The sequence below is a fragment of the Grammomys surdaster genome, unplaced genomic scaffold (genome assembly GCF_004785775.1).
Source record: "Grammomys surdaster isolate TR1022 unplaced genomic scaffold, NIH_TR_1.0 126121, whole genome shotgun sequence".
In the NCBI taxonomy this organism is placed as follows: domain Eukaryota; kingdom Metazoa; phylum Chordata; class Mammalia; order Rodentia; family Muridae; genus Grammomys; species Grammomys surdaster.
Genome location: NW_021620929.1, coordinates 3,103,187 through 3,127,993, shown reverse-complemented (window position 1 = coordinate 3,127,993; position 24,807 = coordinate 3,103,187). Strand labels below are relative to the sequence as shown.

At 44.6% G+C, this 24,807-nt stretch overlaps 1 protein-coding gene across 2 annotated transcripts in view; it reads left to right on the top strand.

Annotated features, from left to right (window-relative positions):
- The window catches only part of Gabrp (gamma-aminobutyric acid type A receptor pi subunit), a 25,948-nt gene extending 2,424 nt beyond the window's left edge, over positions 1 to 23,524 (top strand). Inside the window, exons 2-10 of one of the 2 annotated variants that reach the window (XM_028756520.1) lie at positions 2,340 to 2,438; positions 3,284 to 3,402; positions 7,736 to 7,803; positions 8,526 to 8,743; positions 12,208 to 12,290; positions 17,446 to 17,583; positions 19,170 to 19,322; positions 19,835 to 20,022; positions 21,449 to 23,524. In XM_028756520.1, the coding sequence (XP_028612353.1) occupies positions 2,386 to 2,438; positions 3,284 to 3,402; positions 7,736 to 7,803; positions 8,526 to 8,743; positions 12,208 to 12,290; positions 17,446 to 17,583; positions 19,170 to 19,322; positions 19,835 to 20,022; positions 21,449 to 21,751 (1,323 nt within the window). In that variant the 5' untranslated portion in view covers positions 2,340 to 2,385 and the 3' untranslated portion in view covers positions 21,752 to 23,524. Of the gene's footprint in view, positions 1 to 2,339; positions 2,439 to 3,283; positions 3,403 to 7,735; positions 7,804 to 8,525; positions 8,744 to 12,207; positions 12,291 to 17,445; positions 17,584 to 19,169; positions 19,323 to 19,834; positions 20,023 to 21,448 lie in introns of those variants that run through there. The other variant, XM_028756521.1, reaches the window with a different exon arrangement.
- Positions 23,525 to 24,807: the final 1,283 nt, after the last annotated feature.

Here is a 24,807-nt window from a genome sequence, read left to right as displayed (position 1 = left end):
AGAAAGAAAGAAAGAAAGAAAGAAAGAAAGAAAGAAAGAAAGAAAGAGGGAGGGAGGGAGGGAGGGAGGGAGGGAGGGAGGAAGGGAGGAAGGAAGGAAGGAAGGAAGGAAGGAAGGAAGGAAGGAAGGAAGGAAGGAAGGAAGGAAGGATAAATGCTGGTTTTACAGCTGATCTTTTTGATGAGTGGCTTCCAGTGGCCATGAGCAAGCCACCATTTCTTTACCAGTCTTTGCAGCCCCTACCCCTAGCCACCACTTTTCCACTGTGAAAAGGAGCAGGACAGAGTATATAGAATTTGCATGCCCAGATGGTCAGCGTTGACTTTATAAAAGTAAACTGAAAATAATCAGTAATCTATAAGTAGGACAAGTGGCAGGCAAGCGTTTGCACGTTCATGGTGTGAGTGACCTGGCTGCCTTAAGGACCAGGGATGCAGATGTACAGACGCTTACATGAGAAGCTGCAGCTGCCATAGACCAGAGCTCGTCCCTGGTTGCTGTGGCTAAAGGAAAGACTTGCATCAGCTACTTCCATCTGCCCCTTACCTGCTGTGCAACCCTGGGGACATCACTTCCTCTCACAGCCTCAGATCTGGCCTTTGTAAATGTGAATCATCTTAGTTAGGCCAAAGGTCTGTGAAGACTGCGGAGGGGCTGAGCTTTAGGAAGAGAATATGGAATATTAAGTAAACAGCAGCTGCCCCACCCATGTCGGGAAAAGGAACAACAAAGGACAAAAGTAACACCTTTCCTTTTTAATTTTTATGCATAAATGTGTATATTGATAAATATACAGCAATAACAAAAGGCAAAAGCACCCCAGAATCCCTTTTTAATTCTTTATGCAGAAGCGTGTGTGTTTGTAAATACAGGCGTATGTTGGGATGAGAACCATTGTTAACAACGACAACATCTGAGGTATGAGAAATGACAGAGGGACTAAGCATTTCCTTTGTTTTTTTGAGACAGGTCTTTTTAAATCAACTTCATTTTTTTTTTTAACAGTTTCAGGAATATACTAAGATTGAGCTCCCTACACGTGTACAACTCTCAGCATCCTACACCATAGGACATGTTTGCTCCCATCTTTAAGCATGCACTGGTGCTGGAGCAATGGCTCAGTGGTTAAGAGCACTGACTGCCCTTCCAGAGGATCCGGGTTCAAATCCCAGTACCCACATACAGCTAACAACCATCTGTAACTCCAGTTCTAAGACAATTCTCTGCCCTCTTCTGGCCTCCATGGGCACTGCATGCATATGGTGCCTAGACACACATGCCAGCAAAACAACCCATACACATAAAATAAAAATAAATCTTATAAAACAATACATCTGCCCTGGCATACACTGCAATATACACTTCTGTCTTAATGAAATTCTGTTCATGTTTCTTCTATAATGAGCAGGTATTGGTTTTGTCAACAGAATGTCATTTAATAAATAAGTGGCTCAGTATAACCCAAAACTCTAAATCTCTTAGATTCTAGAGGGCAGAAAGACTCACCAGGGTTAGCACAGGGAAGCGTGGAATACCTGGGAAGGGGCCTGAACTTGAGGCCACCACCCTGCCATGTCACCAGCATAGCAGGCCCAAGACTGCTCTGTTAGCTGCTCCTGCTCTCTGAGGGATGTCTGACTGTAGATCCAACACTCGAGGGAGCCACTCTTCTGGAGCATGTTGTTCACCGGTCCTCGTGTGCACACTGGCGCACAAGGTTGAACAGTGTCAGTGCTCCATCGGTCAGGTATAGGAGATTACGAGGATGCTGAGGATCTTCAGGGCACGATAGCATAGGCTATTGCTGGTCCTGGAGGAAACAGACGAGGCAGCCAGTTCCAGATTCAAACTCACCTCTAGCATTCATGGGTTGAATGGGCTTTCCTTGAACCTGTTTCCTCCATATAAGGCAGGGATGAACCTGCCCACTATGTATGGGGAAGGTTAGGTAAGAATCCAACCTGCCTGGAAGGCCTGGATGCTGGACTAAATAGAACAATGTCCAGTTTGGTCAGCGTGAATGTAGAGCTGGAGGCATTAAAACAAAGACATAGGAAGAACAGTGTGGGGATCCCATGGATTGACTATAGATGCTAGTTCTGATGAACCATTGTATAAACTCCACCTACATCAGCATGAGTAAAAGTATTAGCCTCCCAAATGACGGTGTGCCTGGATGGCACACAGCGGGCAGGTGCTAAACTAAAAGATTGCAAAGAGGCTGCTCCCAATGCATGTTGGGAAAATTCTGTGCCTGGTGACCCATGGAGGCAGTGGGGCTGGAGGTGGGTGAGCCTCTAGACTGTCCCCCTCACCTTGCTCCATTTTTGTCTCCCTAGGTGATTCCTCCTTCAACCTCTTTGTGTGTGAATCAGCTCTTTCAACATGAGCTACAGCCTCTATTTGGCTTTCTTGTGTCTGAGTCTCCTTACTCAAAGGTGAGTGGCGCCACCTCAGAAGGGCCCAGAGTGAACTGCCCTGGAATGGCCATGTGACAGAAAAGCTTGCAAGCATTTCTTACTTAACTTAAGACAAGCCAAAACCCCAGTCCCTTCATTTCCCTGAAATACCAGAACAGCAAAATTTCTATGGTTCATTCTATTTTAGAGAACAAGTTCCTAAAATGGTCACAGGTAGATAAACTTGTGTTTTTTTATAAGACCCTTGGTGAAAAGAAGTAGGGGAGGTGGCCCAGTGGTTAAGGGTGCTTACTGTGTAATCAAGAGGACTAGAGTCAAGATTCTGGTGCCCATGTAACAAGCCTGGCACCCCACAAATGCCAGTAAGTTTTGGGGCTGCCTAGTCAGCAAAAGGTAAGAGGATCTCTGGTGATTTCTGTCTTCCAGCCTGGCCAAGAAAATTTGAGCCCCAGATTCAGAGAGAGGCCCTGCTTCAAAGAAATGTGTAGAGAGAAATAGAGAAAGACATATAACGTGCATGTTCAGGTACATGTGCCTGTGCACACGCGTGCACACACATACACACACAATCAATCAATTAATCAAAACAAATACTTGGAGGGTTTGCCAATTATCACGACAGTTTTCACTATAGCAAGTGAGTAAAAAAAATGGAACTAACTCACTAACTAGAAAACGTGAGATTTCTACTTAGGAACGTTACTATGTGGTAACATACACACACAAGCACACATGCATACACACACACTTATACACGCATGTGTGCCCATGCACTCACACATGAGGGAGAATCAGTTTAGCTCATGTCTATGTATGTTTAATATTTGAACAACATAGGCATCAAAAGCCATTCTCTTTTCCAGGACGTGCATCCAGGGGAACCAGTTCAATGTGGAGGTCAGCAGAAGCGACAAACTTTCCTTGCCTGGCTTTGAGAACCTCACTGCAGGATATAACAAATTTCTCAGGCCCAATTTTGGTGGTAGGTTATCCTCTGTGACCAGGATGTCAGTTCAAAAGGACAGGAATAGTGAGAACATGCAGCAGAGGGCTTCAGGGGGCTTTGCTGACTCCACTCTGATCGGCAGCTGTTTTAGGAATTGAGAAGGACGAATGAGAACATTTGCCTGTGGTTTTTCATGCTACCTTTACAAAAAGCACTCTGCCCCTCCACTTGCAAGATGGAGGTGTGGTCTCCCCCACTGGGGTGGGTGCAGGAGCCTCTGGCAACCTGTGCCACTGTCTTCCTTCTCCCCTACTTCCATGGTCATGGTTCCAGGAACTCACCATGGGCCACTAGCATTACTCCACCGGGCCTTCCTGCCTGTAGACTGCCACCTAAAATGGCCTCCCCTTATTTCCACCTGGATCGCCTCCTGGGTCATTTGCCTGCTAGGAATCTAAGCACCTGTCCCAGCAGCCTAGCCTGAAGCCCAGGCATTCCAAGCACTGGTCAGCCTTGCCTCTGTCTGCCTGTCATTCCACAATATTCTACAATATGGCCCTAAAACACCCAGCAGCATCCTTACCCTCCTGGCTTCTGTGCCTTTGCTGAGGCTGCTTATCTGCCTTGAGTAATTCTTCCAACTTGCCTCCCTAGAAACATGACAGTTTTCCATCTTGTCTTAGAGACAAGGCTACCCTCCTCTGAAAGATTCTCCCTGATTCCTCCACAGCCCACTTCCTTGTTTTGAGTGCACCCCTGCATCAAATCATTTCCCTGGTATACTGTACCTAGTTTTATGTCCCTGCCTCCCTGCTTCTCTCTTCTGATGGTGACAGTCTCTGGTCAAATCTAGGACAGCATGTGCATCCAAGTCCACTGGTGGTCAGATGACAGTAGGGTATCATCTCATCAAGGTATTTGTTGGTCTGTAAAGAGTAAGGGTAGAGAGAGAAGGTGGAAGTGTTCTCGGGCCACAAGGTGAGGAGAGAGAGGGGGAAGAGAAGGGAGAGGGAGAGGGGGAGGGGGAGGGGAGAGAGAGAGAGAGAGAGAGAGAGAGAGAGAGAGAGAGAGAGAGAGAGAGAGAGAGAGAGAGAGAGATCGGTCGGTCCTGGATAGGCGTGATGATGGGAATGTGTTTAGGAGGCCACTAAGGCATTCCTAAGCAACACTGTCCAGCAGAGGACTCTGCCTCTGGGCATTCTGGATCACCCCTGCCTTAATATGCTACCATGCGTAGGTTTCTGGATGGCTGAGGTCCATGCTACCAATTGCCTGCCCAGCCTTACAGCACAGTTGCTGGCAGATTCTTCAGTGCAGATACCAGAACCCTCAGGTACCCTCACCTGCTCAGCTATAGATCTGGACAACATCTGGTCCCACAGATAGGATCTAAGTCCTTTATGTCAAGGACCTAGGAAGTCACCACACACCTGGGTTCTCAGGCCTTACTACATACTTGCAACAAGCACACGCGTCTAAAGAGCTTGCCTAGATCAATTTCTCTTGCCTCCTAGATCTCAAATAACTAAGTCAGTACATTACTCTTCGTGTTTGCATGACAGCAGGCCAACCAGGGGAAGGGATGTTGGACAAGGAGGTTGTTCTGAGAGTGAGGCTTCTAGGGTGGGCTAAAGGGAATGCGAGGCCCAGTTCTACCTGAGATGAATGGGCAGAGGCACCTCACTTAAAAGGAGAGAAAGCACAACACCATGCCAGGTGACACTGTGTATTCTATCTCCTAATGAAGCCTGTCTTGCCGGGCACCCCATAAGCCCATGGATGTCCCCTTACTTCCTGTAGTATTTGGGCACCCAGTCTTTTGGCCACCGAGGTCCTTGAAAAACAAAACCTCCATAGTATTTTCTAGTGTAAAGCAATGGTTTTCAAGTGGGCACTCACACACACTGTCCAGGTGTTGGCTTTTACCATTTTCCTAGGAGAAAGGTGCCCTCTGGTGGCACTGCTTATCCGTATGGTTTCAGGGGACGAAAGCAAGCTGGTTCATAAGACAGCCAAGTGTGACCGGGCCTGGGCTAGACAATTGGGGGAAACTAAGCCCAAAACACCATGGGACTAGAATTCTTTGTCCTTTCAACTGTGCAGTCTTCAGAGAGGGAGACTGACAGGACCCAGTGATGTTCATGGTCTCCCGTTCTATGGCAGGCACTTCGCCTGTTTTGTACAGCTATAGCATAATGCCTGGACCTGGGTAATTTATAACAAACCCCAATGCATGAGCTTGTTCAGTATTTAAATGCAGGCATTCAGCAGTGGCCCTGTTGCCCTGTCATCCTGTGGTAGAAGCTGTGAGTGCTGAGGAAGGCAAGGAAGTGTTGAATTTACTCTTCCTTCATACCACCAATCCCAACTGTGAGGCTGGAGCCCTTGTAGCCCAATCACTCCTTAAAGCTCCCGCCTCTTTACTACACTTACATCAGTTAAATTTCCACATGAATTTAGGAGGGGACAAACATTGGGAATCAGAACATCAAGTTACAGATCACTTAGCACACAAGAAAATGGCACAGAGAGGTTTAACAATGCACTTAGGGTCACACCGTAGCAATATATGCCTGCCTCTCTCTCTCTCTCTCTCTCTCTCTCTCTCTCTCTCTCTCTCTCTCTGACTTGGATCTTCGAAAGCCACCCAGTAGCACACCCTTTCCCTCTGCCCTCAAAGATTTTACCCTTCCCCATTAACCACGAACACTTCTCTTTCAACGGCTTTGGTTCTCCATTTCCGAATTCCTGCCTACAGTCTACAGCTTGGTTTTCCTGGATTACTAATCCTTTAATCATTGGGTTGCTTTGACTAATTCTGACCAGTTAGATGATTAGATTATTTTTTTCCTAGTTCCTTTAGAATCCCATCTCTTCTCTTCCTGGTTCGTTGCCACAGTTCCCTGGGGCTCTCTCAGCTATTGATTGCAAGTGAGAGCAGCTTTATCCATTAACCTGGTGAGCTGGGATCACCTTAGCTGGGATTACAGAAGAGAATAAAAAAGTCCGGAGGACTGTACTGATGGGGCAGGTGTCAAAGCGCGACAGGTATGATGTCGGAGGCCATGTGCAGGGGGTCATTTCTGAGACTCCTGGAGTGAACGGGCAGGCCCTTTGCGTGCATTCCCACATACTGTCACTGGCTAAAGTACTGACACTCCGCTGATGTCACTGACCTCTTACAGGTGGGAAAAACACAGTTCTAGAAGTTTCAGTAACTTACCCCAGATGGCAGAGCTAGGAGATTTCAGAGCGGAGGTCTAAATTCACACGGTTCACACTCCTGGGCCCTTCGTCCACATCTCTAGTGGAATGAGGAGGAGTTGGCTTGGCCTGGCCTCGTTTGGCTGCTGAGAATAACGGCCCCTGTGCTCTAGTCTTCAGAAATAAAAATGGTCCTCAGTGGAGTCTTTCAATCTCCCTAAACCCCAGGACTGGGGCTTACTAAAGACTGTGCCTAAGACCAGCCTTGGTGACATGGTTCTGGCATGCTGAAACTTAGGGCTCCTGAGAGTAAAAGAAGAAAGCGTCTGGGGCCAGCAGGAGCTCAGCTCTGATCAGTCTTCCACGCCATCTTATGGCAAGTCCCCTTCATGAAGGGAAAGGGAAGTCATTTGTGAACAATCACGTGACTAAATCTCTGACCCACTCTACACAGTTAGCCCCCACGGGCACTACAGGAAAAATCTTATACATAAGGACCTTACCACTAACCTCCTTAAAATAGACATGAATGGACCAGGGAGAAGGCTCAGGGGTGAAAGTGCTTGCCCCACAGCCTGAGTTCTGTTTCCTGAATCAGTGTAAACGCTGGACACAGTAACACACATCTGGAATCCTGGCACCCCTATGGCGAGGCGGAAGGTAGAAGACCTTTCAGAGCCCTCTGCCCAGGCAGCCTTGGGCTTACTGTGTAGCACCAATAATGAGAGAGACCCTGCCTTAAAGCAAAGTAGAGATGAGAACCAACTCCCAGAGTGTGTGGCACTCCCCAGCTCTCTCTCTTTCTCTCTGAAATAAGTAAATTAATCTTAAAATGTTTTTTTAAAATACCCATTAATTAATAATAGTGTGACCTCCCTTATGAATCAAGATGTCCCCGTGTAACTCTTTATATTTTTCATACCAAGTGGTTGCTCCTGGGAAGATAAAATTAATTTTCTTATTCTTATAGTTCAGATTATTTAAATATTTCTAATATGTGGGTATTGCTTTTATAATTTCTATAGTTTTGTTTCCAACCCACTAATGTAAATACACCAGCTGCAGAGTCGGAAATGGGGCGGGGGAATGCAATGCGTGGTTGGAAGGAGGAGAGCTTGAGTTTGTGTTTCTATGTAAGTCTTTCTGCTTTTTCCTTCCTTCTCAGGTGACCCAGTTCGGATAGCGCTGACTCTGGACATCGCCAGCATCTCTAGCATTTCAGAGAGTAACATGGTAACCCCTGCCCTCCCCCATCCCCACCCCCACCCCTAATCCCCCTCCCCCTCCCCCTCCTTGCTTTCAATGGAGATGTCCTTTCAAGTGACTCACAAACAGTGGCAAATGCCAGAGTTCTGTCTTGTAAGAGGAGACAGTAGACATTTATACAATAGGTTTTCTGAGTGTCAGGAAGGGAACAGACTCAAAGGCCAGGAAGAGAGAAAGTAGAAAAGGAAGTGGGGGATTGACTAAGGAATAAAAATGGAGAAAAAGAATAAAAAACGTGGCCCAGAGGTCTGGAGTCCACATGGTCTTTCAGTCAAGAGACAGCTGATAAAACTAACAATCTAATGACCAACCAGAGAGGAAGGACATGGGAAAGATGAAACCAGGAGGAAGGCAGTTTGCAACCCAGGCCATCAAAACCTTCATCAGTTTAGTGATGACTGTGTTCTTAGGTAGTGTGAGCTTTTATGTCATACAATAGAAGAACAAGACTCTGAAAATGGGCCCTGACAGTAGGAATTATTATCTAGAATAAATAATGCACTTCGTTCTTTCATTGGTGCCAATAACTATCCCACGAGTAACTTAATTCATCAAGAATAATATATGCATACATAGAAAGAGTTTATATGTAAAGGGAGGAAGGAGAGTAGAACTTGACCTCTTTCCTTCTGTTTTTGGGGGTCTCCCTAATCATGCCTATCACTTGCATTTCCGGCTCCCCCCCCCAGGACTACACAGCCACTATATACCTCCGGCAGCGCTGGACGGACCCACGGCTGGTGTTCGAAGGCAACAAGAGCTTTACTCTAGATGCCCGCCTAGTGGAGTTCCTCTGGGTGCCAGACACTTACATTGTGGAGTCTAAGAAGTCCTTCCTCCATGAAGTCACGGTGGGAAATAGGCTTATCCGCCTCTTCTCCAACGGCACAGTCCTGTATGCACTCAGGTGAGCAGGCATCTAGGATTGGAGGAAAAAGACGCACGTAAAAGACACGTATGTCCTGGGTATTTGTGACCAGTACCAGAGTGGCCAGCGAGTCCCCGTTCCTCATAAATTCCTCTGTTTTATACCCCAGTGCCATTCAGAAGGGCTTCCCTTGGTACAGCCTGGCTACAGATGCATCTTATGAGAAGTTGCTAGGTGCCAGGCCATAAGCAGAAGATCCAGGAAGAACTAAGACAAGCCCAGCCCCTGAGAGTACAGGCTTGTAAACAAAGGAAGTATCAGGTACCAGGACCCAAGATGGGTTGTGGGTTGCAGGTTAATGGTTAGAGATAATGTTAAAATATGCTTTCATTGGGTTATGAACTGAGCATTAAGAGTGAGGAAAGTTAGCTGAAAAAGAAGAAAGGGGGTTAGAAAGCTAGAATGAGGATCTGAGTTCAAAAACCCATATAAAAGCCCAGCACTGCGGGGCAGAGGCAGGCAGAAAGATCTTAGGGCTTATTTGCCCTAAGCAGCAAGCTCCTGGTTCAATGAAAGACCTATTCTTGAAAGAAAAGAAAAATAGGGTGTGGTCCAGATGGCTTCCTGAATAAAATGCTTGCTGGCCAGGCATGAGGATTAGAGTTCTAAGCCTTACCACTCACTTAAATGCAGGGTGGGCATGGCAGCCCCTGTACACTTGGCCTTTGGAAGATAGAGAAGAGATTTCTAGAGAAAATATGTCTGGCTAAACTACCTAAATCTGTGAGATCCAGGTTCACTAAGACAGCCTGCCTCAGTATAGAAGGTAGAGAATGATGGAGAAAGATACTCAACCTCTGGCATCCATGTGTGTGTGTGCGCACACACACACACACAGGTGCCTATATACCCTCATACATATGCATCCACAGAGATAGACATACACAGAAGCAAACACATGCATATACACAAATAAATATGGTAAAGATTAATCAAGGAAGACATCCCAACACTAGTAACCTACATGAGCAAGAACACCCAACATGCACACACAGACACACACACAGACATAGACACACACAGACACAAACACAGACACACACAGACACACACAGACACACACAGACACAAACACAGACACACACAGACACGCACAGACACAGAGGAGGAGGGGACAGGAAGAGTAGAAGAGAAGGAGGTAAGGAAGACATCCCAACACCAGAAATCCACATGGGCAAGAACATTCAACATGCATACACACACACACACACACACACACACACACACACACACGAGGAGGGGATAGGAGAAGAGGAGGAGGGAAGGAAGACAAGGAAGAGACATGAGCAAGCCGAGAAGTCTATGTTAGGAATTTCTCTTCCTCGGGGCTCAGTAGAGTAGGGTATCTCTACATAACATCTCTGCGTGTCTAAGACATGTTTGTACAAAGAAGCAAGGTGTGAATCCCAAAGACTCTACCTGCTTGCAGCTGCAGGCCACCTCTCTAAATTGCCAAGACCTAACATTCCTTCCATCTCATGGGTTCCCCTCAATGCTTGGAACAGGAAAGAGGCTCCCTGGGTGCTGTGTAGGACAGCCTACACAAATGACTTATCCTGTGCAAGGACTGAGCACACTTGGACTTTCTGAGTCCTTGGGGAGCAGATCAGGTAGTAAATATGAGTGAACTGACCTTTAATCACAAGAAGGATGTGAAGTTATAAACCAGGGACTAGGCTAACAGATGAATAGCATTTCTGGGTATACCTCAGCAACTCTTGAGTTTTAAAGAGACTAGCCCAAACCCCAACTCAAATTTCAAGAAACCTAATTCTCCTTTGATTTCCCATCTCCATTTTTGTCCTAAGCTTCCACGGGAGCCTGTTTGCACACTAAGCTAAGCGTGTGCATGTACACTTGTGTACCTGGGGGTGTTCACCCACTATGCTACAGCATATAGCACAATTACCAATGAATCGTAGTTGATGAGGAACTTGCCATGTTACTCTTCTCTTAAACAGCTCTGTGAACTTAGGCAAGCTACTAGACCCTCTGAGCTTCAAGTTCCTTAACAACTAAACAAAAGCAATAGCAGTTCTTATAGAGAACTATTCAAAAGGCTAACGCATGGAGTGTCCTGGGCACTGAAACTGGCTTAGAGTTTTTCTCTGCCTCCCTTAAGGGGATGGAGAGCACCAACAAGGTTGACTACTGTGCCATGAACACATCTGCTGTAGAGTACCCAGCACTGTACTTAATAAATCTGGGACCTAGTAAAAATGTGAGATTGTTAAAGAGGAAGATAACAGCCTGCCTTTTAAAATCCCTACTGTGAGGACTGTTTTAGTTGAGCACACGTAGGTGAGCCCAGGAGCTGTGAGCTGTAGTACCATGTGTCCTCTGAGATCTCTATATCTTGATGCCATCAAGAAGCCAGGAGATCAGGACTCCTGTCCCAGCTCTATCACTCAAAGCCTTGTGAGTGTAAGCAAATCCAGTGATCTCTGCTCCAGCCCCACAAGGGGTTATAATGAAGGTTGCACTGTAAACCTAAGCTCAAAAGCTTCCCCAGGAAGAGGAAGTAGACACCAAGTCCTCGCCCTAACCAGGAAGCTATTTGTAATTGACAGCTGCTGGGAGAGTGCAGTGACACTGGATATGTTAACCATACCTCCGAGTAGGCTTCATGCTCTCAGGAGTAATCATTCCATGCAAAACACGTGCCATGCAGTTTGTTTGGTTTGGTTTTTACCAGTGTGCTTTTCTGTTGTCATTTTGGTTTGATTTTATGTGTTTGCTTGTTAGAGTTTTTTATTTTTTGAGAGAGAGAGAGAGAGAGAGAGAGAGGGAGAGAGGGAGGGAGGGAGGGAGGGAGGGAGAGAGAGAGAGAGAGAGAGAGAGAGAGAGAGAGAGAGAGAGAGAGGAGAATGTGAGATTGGGTAAGTAGGAAGTGAGGAGAAAAGGAAAGAATGTAATCAAAATACATTATATGAAAGAAAACTTAATTTGAATTTTAAAAAGCATCCCCAGAAGCTGGAGAGATGGCTCAGACCTTAAGAGCATTTGTTGCTCTGCCAGAGGACCTGGATTTGAGTCCCAACACCCATACAGTGACTCACAGTCATTCCTAGCTCCAGTTCCAGAGGACCCAATGTCCTTATACTCATAGGATAAATTGACTAAAGCTAAAAATATATTTTTAAATGTCTTCAACACACTGGAGCATGAGTCTGTTCTGTCATGTTATGAATGCTTTGCCTCTGAACTGCCAGCATTCCAAGTTCTTCCAGTCTAGAGCTAGCTTTAGCAGAGTCTGATGAGTGTTGCTGAGCACAGAAAACCTCAGGAATGTTTGGATGCAGGCTCCAAGCCACATGTCCCCGTAGGAGTCTGAGAAAAAGTTGTCTTGGGGCAGCCCTCTGGAAGACATGTCAACTTACATCTCCTGACGGCACTCTTTCTGAGCCCGCTTATTTGTTTGTTTGTTTGTTTGTTTGTTTTAGAATCACAACAACAGTTACATGTAACATGGATCTGTCTAAATACCCTATGGACACACAGACCTGCAAATTGCAGCTAGAAAGCTGTGAGTATACCTCCTGAAGAAAGCCCCAGGTGACTTTCCTGGGTGACTTCCATCTTTTTTTGCAGAGTACCCCATGTCTATGAACTGTCTATGTTCACGTTGATCCAAAATAGAGTGAACTGTTCAGTCTATACTTCCAGAGAGTCAGATTCCACTCAAAGGCAAACTGCAACATTGTATCTTTGAGGGAGGACTTCTGTGCATTAGTACCAAATATCTCCAGCCATGAGTAGAGAGATGAGGGAAGAAGATGCTTTGACATAGCAGATCGTGTAGGTCATAGTCAGCAAACTGAGTTCATCCACTAAATCCAGCCCATCACCCATTGCTGGAAATGCTGTTGCATTATAAAGATGCCCACTCGATTGCCTGTGGCTGCTTGATGTCACACTGTTAAAACAGAACTGAGCATTTGGGATAGAGACTGCACTGCATGGTCCACAAAGCCTAAAATAATAACATTCTTCACCGCTGCAAAACTTTTAGGAGCTTCCAAGAGCTAATTCCCCGTCAAATTCCAAGGAGCGTATCCTCTCCCAGACTTCCATAACCATAGAAATTTGCTTTATGAGTATTTCTATTTTATAGAAAACATCTTGATGAAAACAGATCTAAGCTAGATATTTAGATTTTATAGTATTTTAGTTATGCCATCTCTCAGGCTACTTATGCTCAGAGGGTCTGTGATTCCAGGTGGGTTCTTGGTGAATCATTCTATGGTTCTGACCTTTGTCCACAAACCTACTTTTGCTCTACGAAAACCAAATCAACCCTAGGTCCCTCTAGAAGCTGATGCAGAAGTCCTGGGCATCACCAACCCCCTTTCCATTTGTTACTAAATATGCCTCAAGTTACCCTCAGGCTGCCAGAGGCCTCAAAAGGTTTCTTTTCCTTTTCCTAATGGAAATTCACCTTGGCCTCCAGATACACCTTGCTATGCAACTAACTGCAGAGGAAGGAGGGAAGCTAGTTGGAAAATGACTGTAAGAGGGACAGCCAATGGGATAATCTCTACCTGCCTTTGCCCTGGTCACCTTGACCAGACCACTTTTCCATTTACAACCATGAAAATAATAATTAATAATAGAGCTCATTTCCTAATAAATAGCATTGTGTCCATGCCCCAGGCTCTGCCATAGATAGTTTCCAACAAACCTGCAAGTGTTTGTTTTCCTACCTTATGATTACAGAAATTAAGACTCATCGCAATTGATCATTCTTCTAAAGGACCCAAGAAGCAGAAACACTGGGGCTGGAGCCCAGTTGGGGGTGTGGGGGACAATCCCAAGGACTCTTCTGCTGGCCAGCAAAGCCTATAAGGATTTTGCTACAGTGGCTTGTTTGTGATCTGGGAAATACATTTTCCCAGAGTATACCATTATGTGGTTTTAAGGAATTGTGTGGGCTCTCTAGGTTTTTCTAGTACCCATTGATAATCACCATATTTCCCAGACTGAGAGACATGTGATGCTTGTTTGGGATCCCCAAATCCTGCCAAATAGTAAGCCGAACTACAACGTGACTATCAGACAGCAGACCTGAGTTTCCTCCTTTTGGTTTCTTAGGACCAAGGCCAGTGTTTTCTTTTCCTCTGTGTCTTAAGGAAAATATTTTGACTCAGTCTAATACTTCAGTTCTACATATTTTCCCACTAAAGTCTCCAGCTAATCTGGATGGCTGGTTGAGTCCCATCTGCCTATCTCCTGTTAGTTTGTCCATTCAACAACTGCACGCCTGTTCTGTGTTAAACACCGTGGCGAATGTTTACAATTCAAAGATAAAATGATTCACCCATCTTGAAGAAGTCCACCTCCTTACAGGACTTAAAATAATTCTGAAAGACTGAGTGATAACTGGAAAAGGTAATGGTGCCATGGGATCCTGGGAGGGTCAGAGATGCCCAGAGGGACGTGCCACCTGAAATCAGTTCCAGCTAGCTGAGAGGACAAAAAGCAGGGCACAATACCACAGGGACAAAGGAAAAACAAAGGTTAGTAAGGAGTACAAAGAGGAGTTGGGACGTGGCAGGGGTGGGGTGAGAGGGATGCCTGCCTAGCATGGGAAAGGCCCTGGCTCAGTCCCCAGCACTAGGGCAAAAAAGGCCAAATACTCAAAGCAATCACTGACATTGATAATGCAGCCACCTCCAGTATTAAAAGAACGTACTTGGTGTTTATAAAGCTTCATAAAGCACTGAGAGTAAATGGGCATCTAAATTATAACCAGGGAATTTCCTAGAATGGAAAATGGAGGTTCATGCTAAATGGGTGTAGGTCAAATCAGTTCCTTGGGGTTGGTAAAACAATCTCCCTTGCTCCTTAGTAAGTTTCTCTGAATAGCCACCAGGGTTGGCCACGTGTGTTACGGAAGTAATGCCACCGATATGATTCATTAAGGCATCAAAGTGGAAAACAACTACAGGCAAGCCTTGGGGACCACTGGGTACTCTATGTAAGGGCACAAGTGGGCAACTCCAGGAGAGAAGAACCATTTGAGAAGAAGCCATTTTTCAGAAGTATACATTTAATTAAAGACTTAGGCAGATTAATTATTCTATTGATTCAGTGCATGCAATCCCTTCTTGAAGCAATGCAGCCGTTTGGTGGCAGAAGACAACTTGAGGTTGTCAAGAAGAAAAGCCATCCCCATGCAGCACAGAAGAAATAATTGCCTTCCATGTGTCATGACTGGGCTCATCCCAAATCCCAGGAGCAAGATTCTCCAGGAAACTTCAGCACTCCGAGTGCACAGACACTGTCCCCAAGGAACAGAGGAAGCTTCCACCGAATGCTTATTAGCAGGCATTTAGGAATTAAAAAGAAAACTCAGCAATACACACACACATGCACACACACACACACACACTATATAATTGCCCATATTCACTCAGGGACAAAAGATGGCAGTAAATAGAAACTGTGAGTCTCTCCTAAGGATGAAACCAAGTACCCTGGTAGAGTCGTGCACTCTTCATCTTCATAGAGCTGTCTTCATTCCTTTGAGATTCCAGTCTAATTTTGAATGGCTAGCTTCCATTCAGTTTTGGATGATCCCAAAGGAAAAAGCACACAGCTTTACCTGGAAATCCTCATGGAGCTCAGGCATCCGAAGATAGTGCCCACTGGTTAGTGACTCGATACGGATGCTTCTCAGCACAGTACTGGTCCCAACACCAGCATCATAACTCAGTAACCTTTGAAGCAATGACAGGAGACATTTGTGTTTATGGCCACAGGTGGGCAACATCACCAGCTGTATGACGTTAGCTAATGACCCCCCCTCTGAGTCTCAGCTTCCTACTCATTGGAATGGAAAGAGTAACAGGACCGGGCTTGTTCAGTCACCTTCTATTAATCAGGTTTATTGGTCTATAATTTATGCACCATAAAATAACCCCCTTTTTTGAGAGAGAGGGGGGCAGGGAGTTGTGCATCCTTGGCTGTCCTAGAACTTGCTCTATAGACCAAGCTGGCCCCAAACTCAAGAGATCCTCCTGCCTCTGCCTCTCGAGTGCTGGGAGTAAAGGTGTGCGCCACCACCACCCAGATAAATGCACCCATTTTTTATTTATTTGTGATTCAAAGTTTTCAGTAAAATTACCAGTGTGTGTAGCCATTGCTAGCTTGCATTGTTGTGCCCACTGTGAACACTCCAGTTTCCTACCACCACCTCCATGTACCACTAACTTACATTCTGTCGCTATGAATTTTGCTCTCCTGAACAGTTCATATAAGTAAGGCTGATAAGATACATTTCCTTTTGCATCTGGCGTTTTCCAAAGAATGCAGTGGCTTGTTACCAGTACTTCATTCCCTTTGATTGCTCAGTGCTGTTTCTTTCCAGGTTTTCAGTGGATGGGCTCTTGGGTTATTCTCACATCTGGCCACTATAGCTAGTGCTGCCATGGACATTTCTGTGCAAGTCTTTCTGTGACTGGCACTTTGTTCCCCTTAAGCAAATACCTAGGAATAGTGTTCTGATTCAAATGATACCCTTATTATTTAGGTTTTTAGGCAGTCACTTTGTTTCCCAAAAGTGGTTGTATCCCTTACACTCCTACCCGAGGTGTGAGAGCTTATCCATACCCTCAGCAGTTTTCTCATTTTATCTTTATTATTGCTGTCTTAACGAGTGTGAGGTACTTTGTGGTTTTGCTCTGCATTTTCCCAGTGGCTGATGATGTTGGGTCTCTTTTCTGTGCTTATTAACTACGTACACATCTCCTCAACTGGGAGTAGAGAGGACAGTGTTGCAAGGTACCCAGAAATTGCTTGCTATGTAATAGGTACTGAAATAATTATACCACCATCCATGGGCTTTGAGATTATGCTTTCCTAAGGGAGGCACAGTGCTGGGTTTTGTCTCTTACTTGTCTGTATCCTGAGAGAATTAAGAAACCCCTTAGAACTTGAGAGTTTCCACACATAATGGGCAAACGATTCCTTAAGTCTAAGGTACAATATTTAGTGAATAAGCATATTTTTAGGAGAAATTGCAAGCTCTGCTTCACACACACAAACCAACAGTAGGATCCATTACAATTTCTGACATGTAAAAACAAAAGTCCACCTTAAATCTGAGGAAACACAGAGATGTCTATCTTACAAGACTGTGAGAGCATGCGAGATGTGTTGTGTATTGTGTAAGGGCTCACAAAAGGCAATTGTTATTAGTACCATCAACGCATATTAGAAAGCTAACATTTATCAAAAGCAAATATTGACAGATATAGAGTAGCTGCTTATAGACTGTCTTAGTTTTGTATTTACACTAATGGGAAATATGAAGGGACCATTTCCAAAGTCCCAGACAACATTATCAAAACTTAGACTGCTCTGAAAGGCAGAGTTTAGCATGGGTCTCTTTGGATCATATACTTCATCAGTATCATTTGGTAGTGAAAGAAATCACTTTTATCACCCACCAGGCTTGAACAATTCGTGTAATAGAACTACTTCTCAGCCAACGAAAACGGGGCATAGCAAAGGATTTCATTCCGCAGTGCTTGAGAATCCTTGCCAACGTTTGCATGACATGCTCCTTTAGACTTCATACCAGCAGGAGAGGGGTCTTGCTGGTCTCCACTGTAGCATTTCCCAAACCAGCTCAGTCTGCAGCATCCTTGCACTGACCAGGGCTCCCTCTCGTTTGTCAGGGGGATACGATGGCAATGATGTGGAGTTCTCCTGGCTGAGAGGGAACGACTCGGTGCGTGGACTTGAAAACCTGCGCCTTGCTCAGTACACCATCCAACAGTATTTTACCCTGGTCACCGTATCCCAGCAGGAGACAGGTAACTCTGTGACCATCACACAGAATAAATACTCCTTAGGTCCTTAGATAAGGGGCTGGAGAGATGGCTCAGAGGTTAAGAGCACTGACCAATCTTCCAGAGGTCCTGAGTTCAATTCCCAGCAACCATATCATGGCTGACAACTGTCTGTAACTCCTGTTCCAGGGCACCTAATACTTGCACACAGACACACATGCAGGCAAAACACCATGACTAACTAAATAAATAAAATACTTAAAGAAAGGTTGCCTCTCTTCCTGTGGAGGGCAAGCATTCTTTAGCAGTGTGTGGAGTAGGGAAAGGGAGCTGGGCATGGGACCTTGTCTTCTGTGCACACCACACTCAGGGTTGACACGGTCTGCTGGAGAGTAAACCTCTGGGCCAGCACTGATGTTTCACCGATTATCTTCCAGGATTTTCTGACTGCCCAAATGTAACACTCCCTCATGCATAAAAGTCACTCATGTTTCTAATGAGAACACTGGTCACTTGAATAATGTCTTCCCAGGTGAAGAACGAAGTAGCAATATCATGTGGTCACCACATTATTGATTTCACCTATTCATCATGTACAGAGCTGGATCTCTGGGAGTTGTTGGCTTTAAGTGGGTATTTTCTAAATGACAAGATTTTATATACAAACAGCGGCATTTTTCTTCTCCATTCCTCCGGGTCAAGTTAGGAATGTTTCCTTTCATCAATATTTACATTGTTTAAAACCGTATCATATACTTTAGTTGAGTGTAGATGACCTTAAAAATCAAAACCATGCCAAGAGAAAAGACAGGAAGGGAAGATACAGCTCTCTATTGATACCCCACATGTAGCGTGTGTACACTGGTCATTTCCTAAGTATGATCCTGCAGTGATACCTCCGAAATCAACAAAAGTTAAAGTATAGGGGCTGGGTGGATGACTCAGTCAGTAATGCGCGTACCTTAAGGCATGAGGACTTGAGTTCAATCCCCGGAACCCACTGTGGGGAGAAAAGCCTGGGTACAGGACTTGTAACTCCAGTTCCAGAAAGGCAAAGACTCTCCAGCTCCCTGGCCAGCCACCTAGCCTACTTGGCCAGCTCCAGGCTAGGCCAGGATCCTGTGTCAAACAAAAAAGTAGATGGTGCCTGAGCAAGAACAGGCAAGACTGCCCTCTGGCAATTATATTTAATAGGCCTACTCTACAGTAATCTTGAAAACAACAGACTGCCTTAAATAATCTTCATTAACCAGGGCTTTATTATCAACTTATCTTGTGAATGTAAGACTAAGAAAGGTAGGGTTTGCCCCCCTGGGGTTCAGTCTAGTGAGCTAGATGTTAAGAAAATCAGTGCTCATGGTGCTGAAGGAATTCTTTCTTAAGGAAAAGCATAAGGAGAAGACATGAGCGTGGGAGTTAGGTAGCAGCAGCCCTGTAACTCTCATGCCAGGCAACGTTGAGGTCCTTTGTGGTAACCAGAATGGCAGTTCATAGTTGACTAGATTTTGGTACCAGAAGACTTAGTGTGATTGTGATTTCATTATGCTTCTCACAGGGCAGGTATTCTGCGTGAACAGACACAATTTCTTATCTCTTGTTTGCACTCTCAGGAAACTATACGAGGTTGGTGCTGCAATTTGAGCTTCGGAGGAACGTCCTGTATTTCATTCTGGAAACCTATGTCCCTTCCACCTTCCTGGTGGTGTTATCGTGGGTTTCCTTTTGGATCTCCCTCGATTCGGTTCCTGCGAGAACCTGCATTGGTGAGCAGCCCCTGCAGGCAATTTCTAAGACCTAGGTGAATCAGGTGCTTCTCGAAATTCTATCAATATTTTCATTGATGGTTGGGGGCCATTAAAAGAGCTAGTATCTTGAGAAATTCCTTTGCACAGAGAGAAGAATGGATACAGAGATAGAAAGGTAGCAACAGAAGTATTGTCTTTTTAAATGTGTTTTATAGTGACAGAAGAGATGAGCTTGTGAGCAAACAGACCATTGTTGGTTACTTTACGGATTGGTCATCCATCTCTAAGAGAAGATAGGAGATGACATATTTAGAAAACTATGTCACTTATGTATCTGTTGAAGATGAATAAATCGACCCCATTCCAGAAGGTCACAGACTCTTTAAAATGAGATCTATACTTTTCCTGAGTCCTACCCCCATCTTGCTCCTGAGTGGAGCCATCTAGCCAGATGATAGAAGTCGGGTGGGGGAGAGGGGGAGGATGTCAACAGAACACCAGTGTGGAACAGCTTCTGCTTGTGTCCCCAGGAGTGACAACGGTGTTATCCATGACAACGCTGATGATTGGCTCCCGCACATCCCTACCCAACACCAACTGCTTCATCAAGGCCATTGATGTGTACCTGGGGATCTGCTTCAGCTTCGTGTTTGGGGCCTTGCTGGAGTATGCAGTTGCTCACTACAGCTCCTTACAGCAGATGGCAGTCAAAGATAGGGTAAGGACTTTGAGGGCGTTGTCTCGGCTCCATCGCTTGGATGGACATGGACAGCTCTGGAGAGGTGATCGGGATTTGGTTCCCTTTGTTCTAATGGTTCTTATCCCCACTAAGGCGGGCACATTTGGAAGTTATGGTTCCTCTTGACCATAGGTGGTTCTTTTTATCCAATAAAATAGGATATTAGACTTTAATCTTTTAGCAGAAAACTATTATTCATATGCAACCTGGAAGTATAAGAATAAACATCTAAGAAAAAGCCCAATATCAAAGTAGACATGCCTAGATGTTCACACACTTTGGATTAACATATCATTGCTACTTAATTCTTGTGATGCTGGCTTATATTCTTAAATTATACAAGTAGCAGGTTATCAAAAAATATATATGGGAGGAATTACAAAATCCCAGAGACAAGAAGAGTGGAGGATAGAGTTGGAGTCTAACCCAAAACCTCTTTGCTCCAGTGTGATGTATTGTTTTCTTCACACAGTAAGCAGAGAACACCCCGTTAGCTATTACTCTTTAGAGCTCCAGTAGGCCCTGGGGTTATTTGGAGACTAAGTTTAATAGATATTAACCTACTGAAGCCCATACAAACAAACAGAAACAATAGGGATCTGATTCAGAAAAGTGTCACCTTAAGCTAGGACCACAAGGATCTAATAGTGAAGATGCAACCAGAAGAACCAATGGCTTTGTCACTGTGTTTGGTTGTTGTGACCAATACAAGCACCAAAGACAAAGAGGATGTGAACCAGCCAGTGCAGAATACGGATTTCACGTGTTTTCTTCCGTACAGGCTTCCCTAATAACACTTACCACTCCAGACTTGCTAGATTGACAAGTGAGGGTTGGAGACTTCTCAAGATCTTCTATGGGAGACACTAGTATGCCCCCTCATGCCTATGCATGTAACAACAGATGCACTGTGGGTTACATGCTGTATTCTTCACTTCTGAGTATCCCAAAACTCAGTAAAATGATACCAAAGTGGTGAAGAAGCTCTGCCAAGACCCCGAATTCTCTGCCATCTGCACCTTGTTGGCTAGTGGAAAGTCCCCTGATTTGCAGGGAACACCACTGTTTCTTTGTGTGTAGCAAAGATCACATGACACAGTGGGTTTACATTATCCCTCAGGATCTCTTCTCTCTGGACCAGACTAGAACTTTACCAAATACCTACTAGGTGCATTACACAGTGTGATGCCATTTAATCTTCCCTTACTCTCAAAAAGGGACAATTAGTATCATTAGCATGTTGCAGACAAGGAAATCACACCTTAAAGGGATCTAGGTAACTAAGATTTTGATGAATAGTAACAGAGTGACTAAGATTTAAGGCCAGGTGTGCTACTGTCGCCACACAATGTTCTTCACCACACCTCACTATGTCCTGTCTTCCGAACTATTTTCTATGTACCAGGGGACAGCGAAGGACTCGGAAGAAGTCAACATCACCAACATTATCAACAGCTCCATCTCCAGCTTTAAACGGAAGATCAGCTTTGCCAACATTGAAATTTCTGGGGACAATGTCAACTACAGTGACTTGACAATGAAAGCCAGCGACAAGTTTAAGTTTGTCTTCCGAGAAAAGATCGGCAGAATCATTGATTATTTCACAATTCAAAATCCCAGCAATGTGGATCGATATTCCAAACTACTATTTCCTTTGATTTTTATGTTGGCCAATGTATTTTACTGGGCATACTACATGTATTTTTGAACTCTTGTATGTGTGTGTCTTCAACAGAATAACGTAATGAGGTTAAGGGAATACTAGGACATGTATGTGCACTTCAGCTTGCAGAGCTACAAATGGGCTAATGTAACAATTATTCTAAGTTGTGTAACAGTCCTAATGTGACCAGATTCTGTAATAGAGTCGTTATAAGGCAACCTTTTTCTTCTTCAAATTTGGACAGAATATCCCCTACAGAACCCAAGATTGCAAACCTACTCAGGGCTATTTGCTTTCTGGATTCCTGGTCTGCATTCACTCCATAAAAATGTGGAAAGAAGATGATTACATATATTAAGGGGTTTATTTTCTAAAGAATTCATAGTGCCACTGACTAAATCTCTGTGGTCTTTATAAGATCTTTGCCTATTTGGGGAGCAGGGTTTTCTAATTTTTGTTTTTCCTTGAAACATGAAATGTGGGTTTGTGCCAATTCACTGGTGGTCACCGTACCTCATCAACTTAATACCAGATGTATTCTTAGTGTTAATACCACTGAAGAATTGTCTCCAAATTCTAACAAGTCCTATTATTGACAAATCAGATGTTAAACGAATAAAATTAGTGGATCAATAAACTAAAACATAAACCCTCTGGAGTCCAGGGCTTTATGCCACTTTTCCACATATTTTATTATGTTATTTTTATACACTTTAGTCTTAAACTATGTAAAAGCCCCTTTCCCACATTAGAAAAACAGGAGGAAGTTTTGAAACGTATTCTAGGATTCCTAATACAGAATAATAATGTTGCCATGACGACTTGCTGGGTCAAGTCTATTGTCTCATCATCTTTACTCACACACTGGCTAGGTACCAAGCAGATCAGAGAGTGCTCTGTCAACCTGTCATCTCTGTTGACCTGTTGACCAAATTGCTGGGTAGGTAACATTTTGCCAGTGGCAAATGCCCTGTCTCCATCCAGGAGGAGCTTCCATCCCTGTGCTCCAGTGACCAGGCAAGAATGCTATCTATTACATTAGGAGCCCTGTTATCCAGATACAAGTAGCTTATCATAAATAGATACCTTCCCTCAACCTGTCTTGATGGACTACTTTGAGTGGCTCACCCTGAGTGAGCAGCAGACCACTGGCCGGCCTTGAACAGTCCCAACTGTTCTGAATGATGAAAAGATGCATTGGACAAGCCACGTGAGCTGTCTTTTCTGAGTTCAGCCAGAGTCACCCTGCCCTAGGAGCTCATGTGTGCCTCCCTCTCGCTCCTTGTATAGGGAATTGCCTATACAAGGTTCCAGTTCAGCCTCAATTACTTCAGAGACTCCTGCTCTCTTCCGCGCTTTCCCTTCCTTTCTTAACGAACCCCCAGCTTTACCTACCTATCCTTTCTACAACAAGCCAGAACTTTAGATGGTCTTTCCGTTCACGTCCTTCACTCACAGGTGCTCCTTTTCATCATCATGGTTCTGCTCATAATTCCGTTTCTGGGAGCTTGATTGCCTGGCGCTAAAACAAATGTTTCTACTTTAGGATTCACTTTGTTCGTTGGAGTATAGTCTTAAGCTAGGTGTAGTTGCACCGTTAGAGTTCTTAGTAAAATCTCTTTGTATTTTGTATCTGTCATATACATCCCTAAGGGGAGGACTTAGGAAAAGGGAAGTGTGGTCAAGTAATCTGGTCATATTTGTGATTTTTTTTATAAAAATGTTTAAAATAGAACTTCACAGAGGCCTCATTTAAGCTACTGAATAATAAAAATTGTAAATATGTGAAACTATAAAATAAATATGTCATATGAGCTACTGAGTGGTAACTGCAGAATAATGTGAACACATCCCAAACACAAAAGATACATAGTATAGTGCTAACTAAGTGTCCACCCCTCCCCCGATACATAGTATAGTGCTAAGTGTCCCACCCCTCCCCCATGCTCATGTTCCCTCCCACCCCAGACAGCACGCATGCACACTCACACACTAGGAGAAGAAATGCAGTTTTTAGTGTAAGAGTATTTTGGGGGAGAGAGACAACCTTTAGATTTTTAGAGCCATGCTGCACTTTGGGCAGTAGGTGATAGCATTGGAATTCTTAATAAAAACTGCTAATTCCTTTTATCTGTCCCAAATATTCTGCCTATGCAGAGTATTATCTATACAGTTTTTATTCAAAATACTAGTTTTAGAGCAGTGGTTCTCAACTTTCCTAATGCTGCAACCTTTTAATAGTTTCTCATATTGGGGTGAGCCCAACCATTATTTTCATTGCTACTTCATAACTGTAATTTTGCTACTGTTATGAATCATTTGTTTTTATTTTTGTTTTTCGAGACAGGGTTTCTTTGTATAACCCGGGCTGTCCTGGAACTCACTCTGTAGACCAGGATGGGCTCGAACTCAGAGATCCGCTTGCCTCTGCCTCCCAAGTGCTGGGATTAAAGGCGTGTGCCACCACCGCCCAGCCTACTGTTATGAATCATAATGTAAACACTTTTGGAAATAGATCTGTTGGAGGAGTTGTGGCCCACAGGTTGAGAACCACTGTTTTAGATAACTAATCAAGAACTTTATCAAATATCCAGATGAACGTAACTAGCTGTGGTAAGAAGTATTCTAAGCCACAGAAATACAATTTTTAACTATCTTGTTATTGAGGATATCAAAATCTCCATGAAGGGAATTATGTAAATATAGGAAGGCAGTCAATAACAAGTAAATGTTAGAAGGTTCATTTCCAGTGCAGGCCGCGAAAATGAGGAAACAGAGAAATGAGGAGAGCAGAAAACAGCTAGAGGATGGTGCGGACCACAAGCTGAAGAGCAGCCATACAGGGAGGACCATGGGAAGAAAGAGTGCGGTACGAGCCCTAGCCATGCAGGGAGGATCACGGGAGGAAAGAGTGCAGTACGAGCCCTAGCCATGCAGGGAGGACCACAGGAGGAAAGAGTGCGGTACGAGCCCTAGCCATGCAGGGAGGACCACGGGAGGAAAGAGTGCAGTACGAGCCCTAGCTGCAGGGAGGATCACGGGAGGAAACAGTATGGTGTAGGCCCTCAGTACCACGTGTGGACAGTGACCTAGTCTTAGAG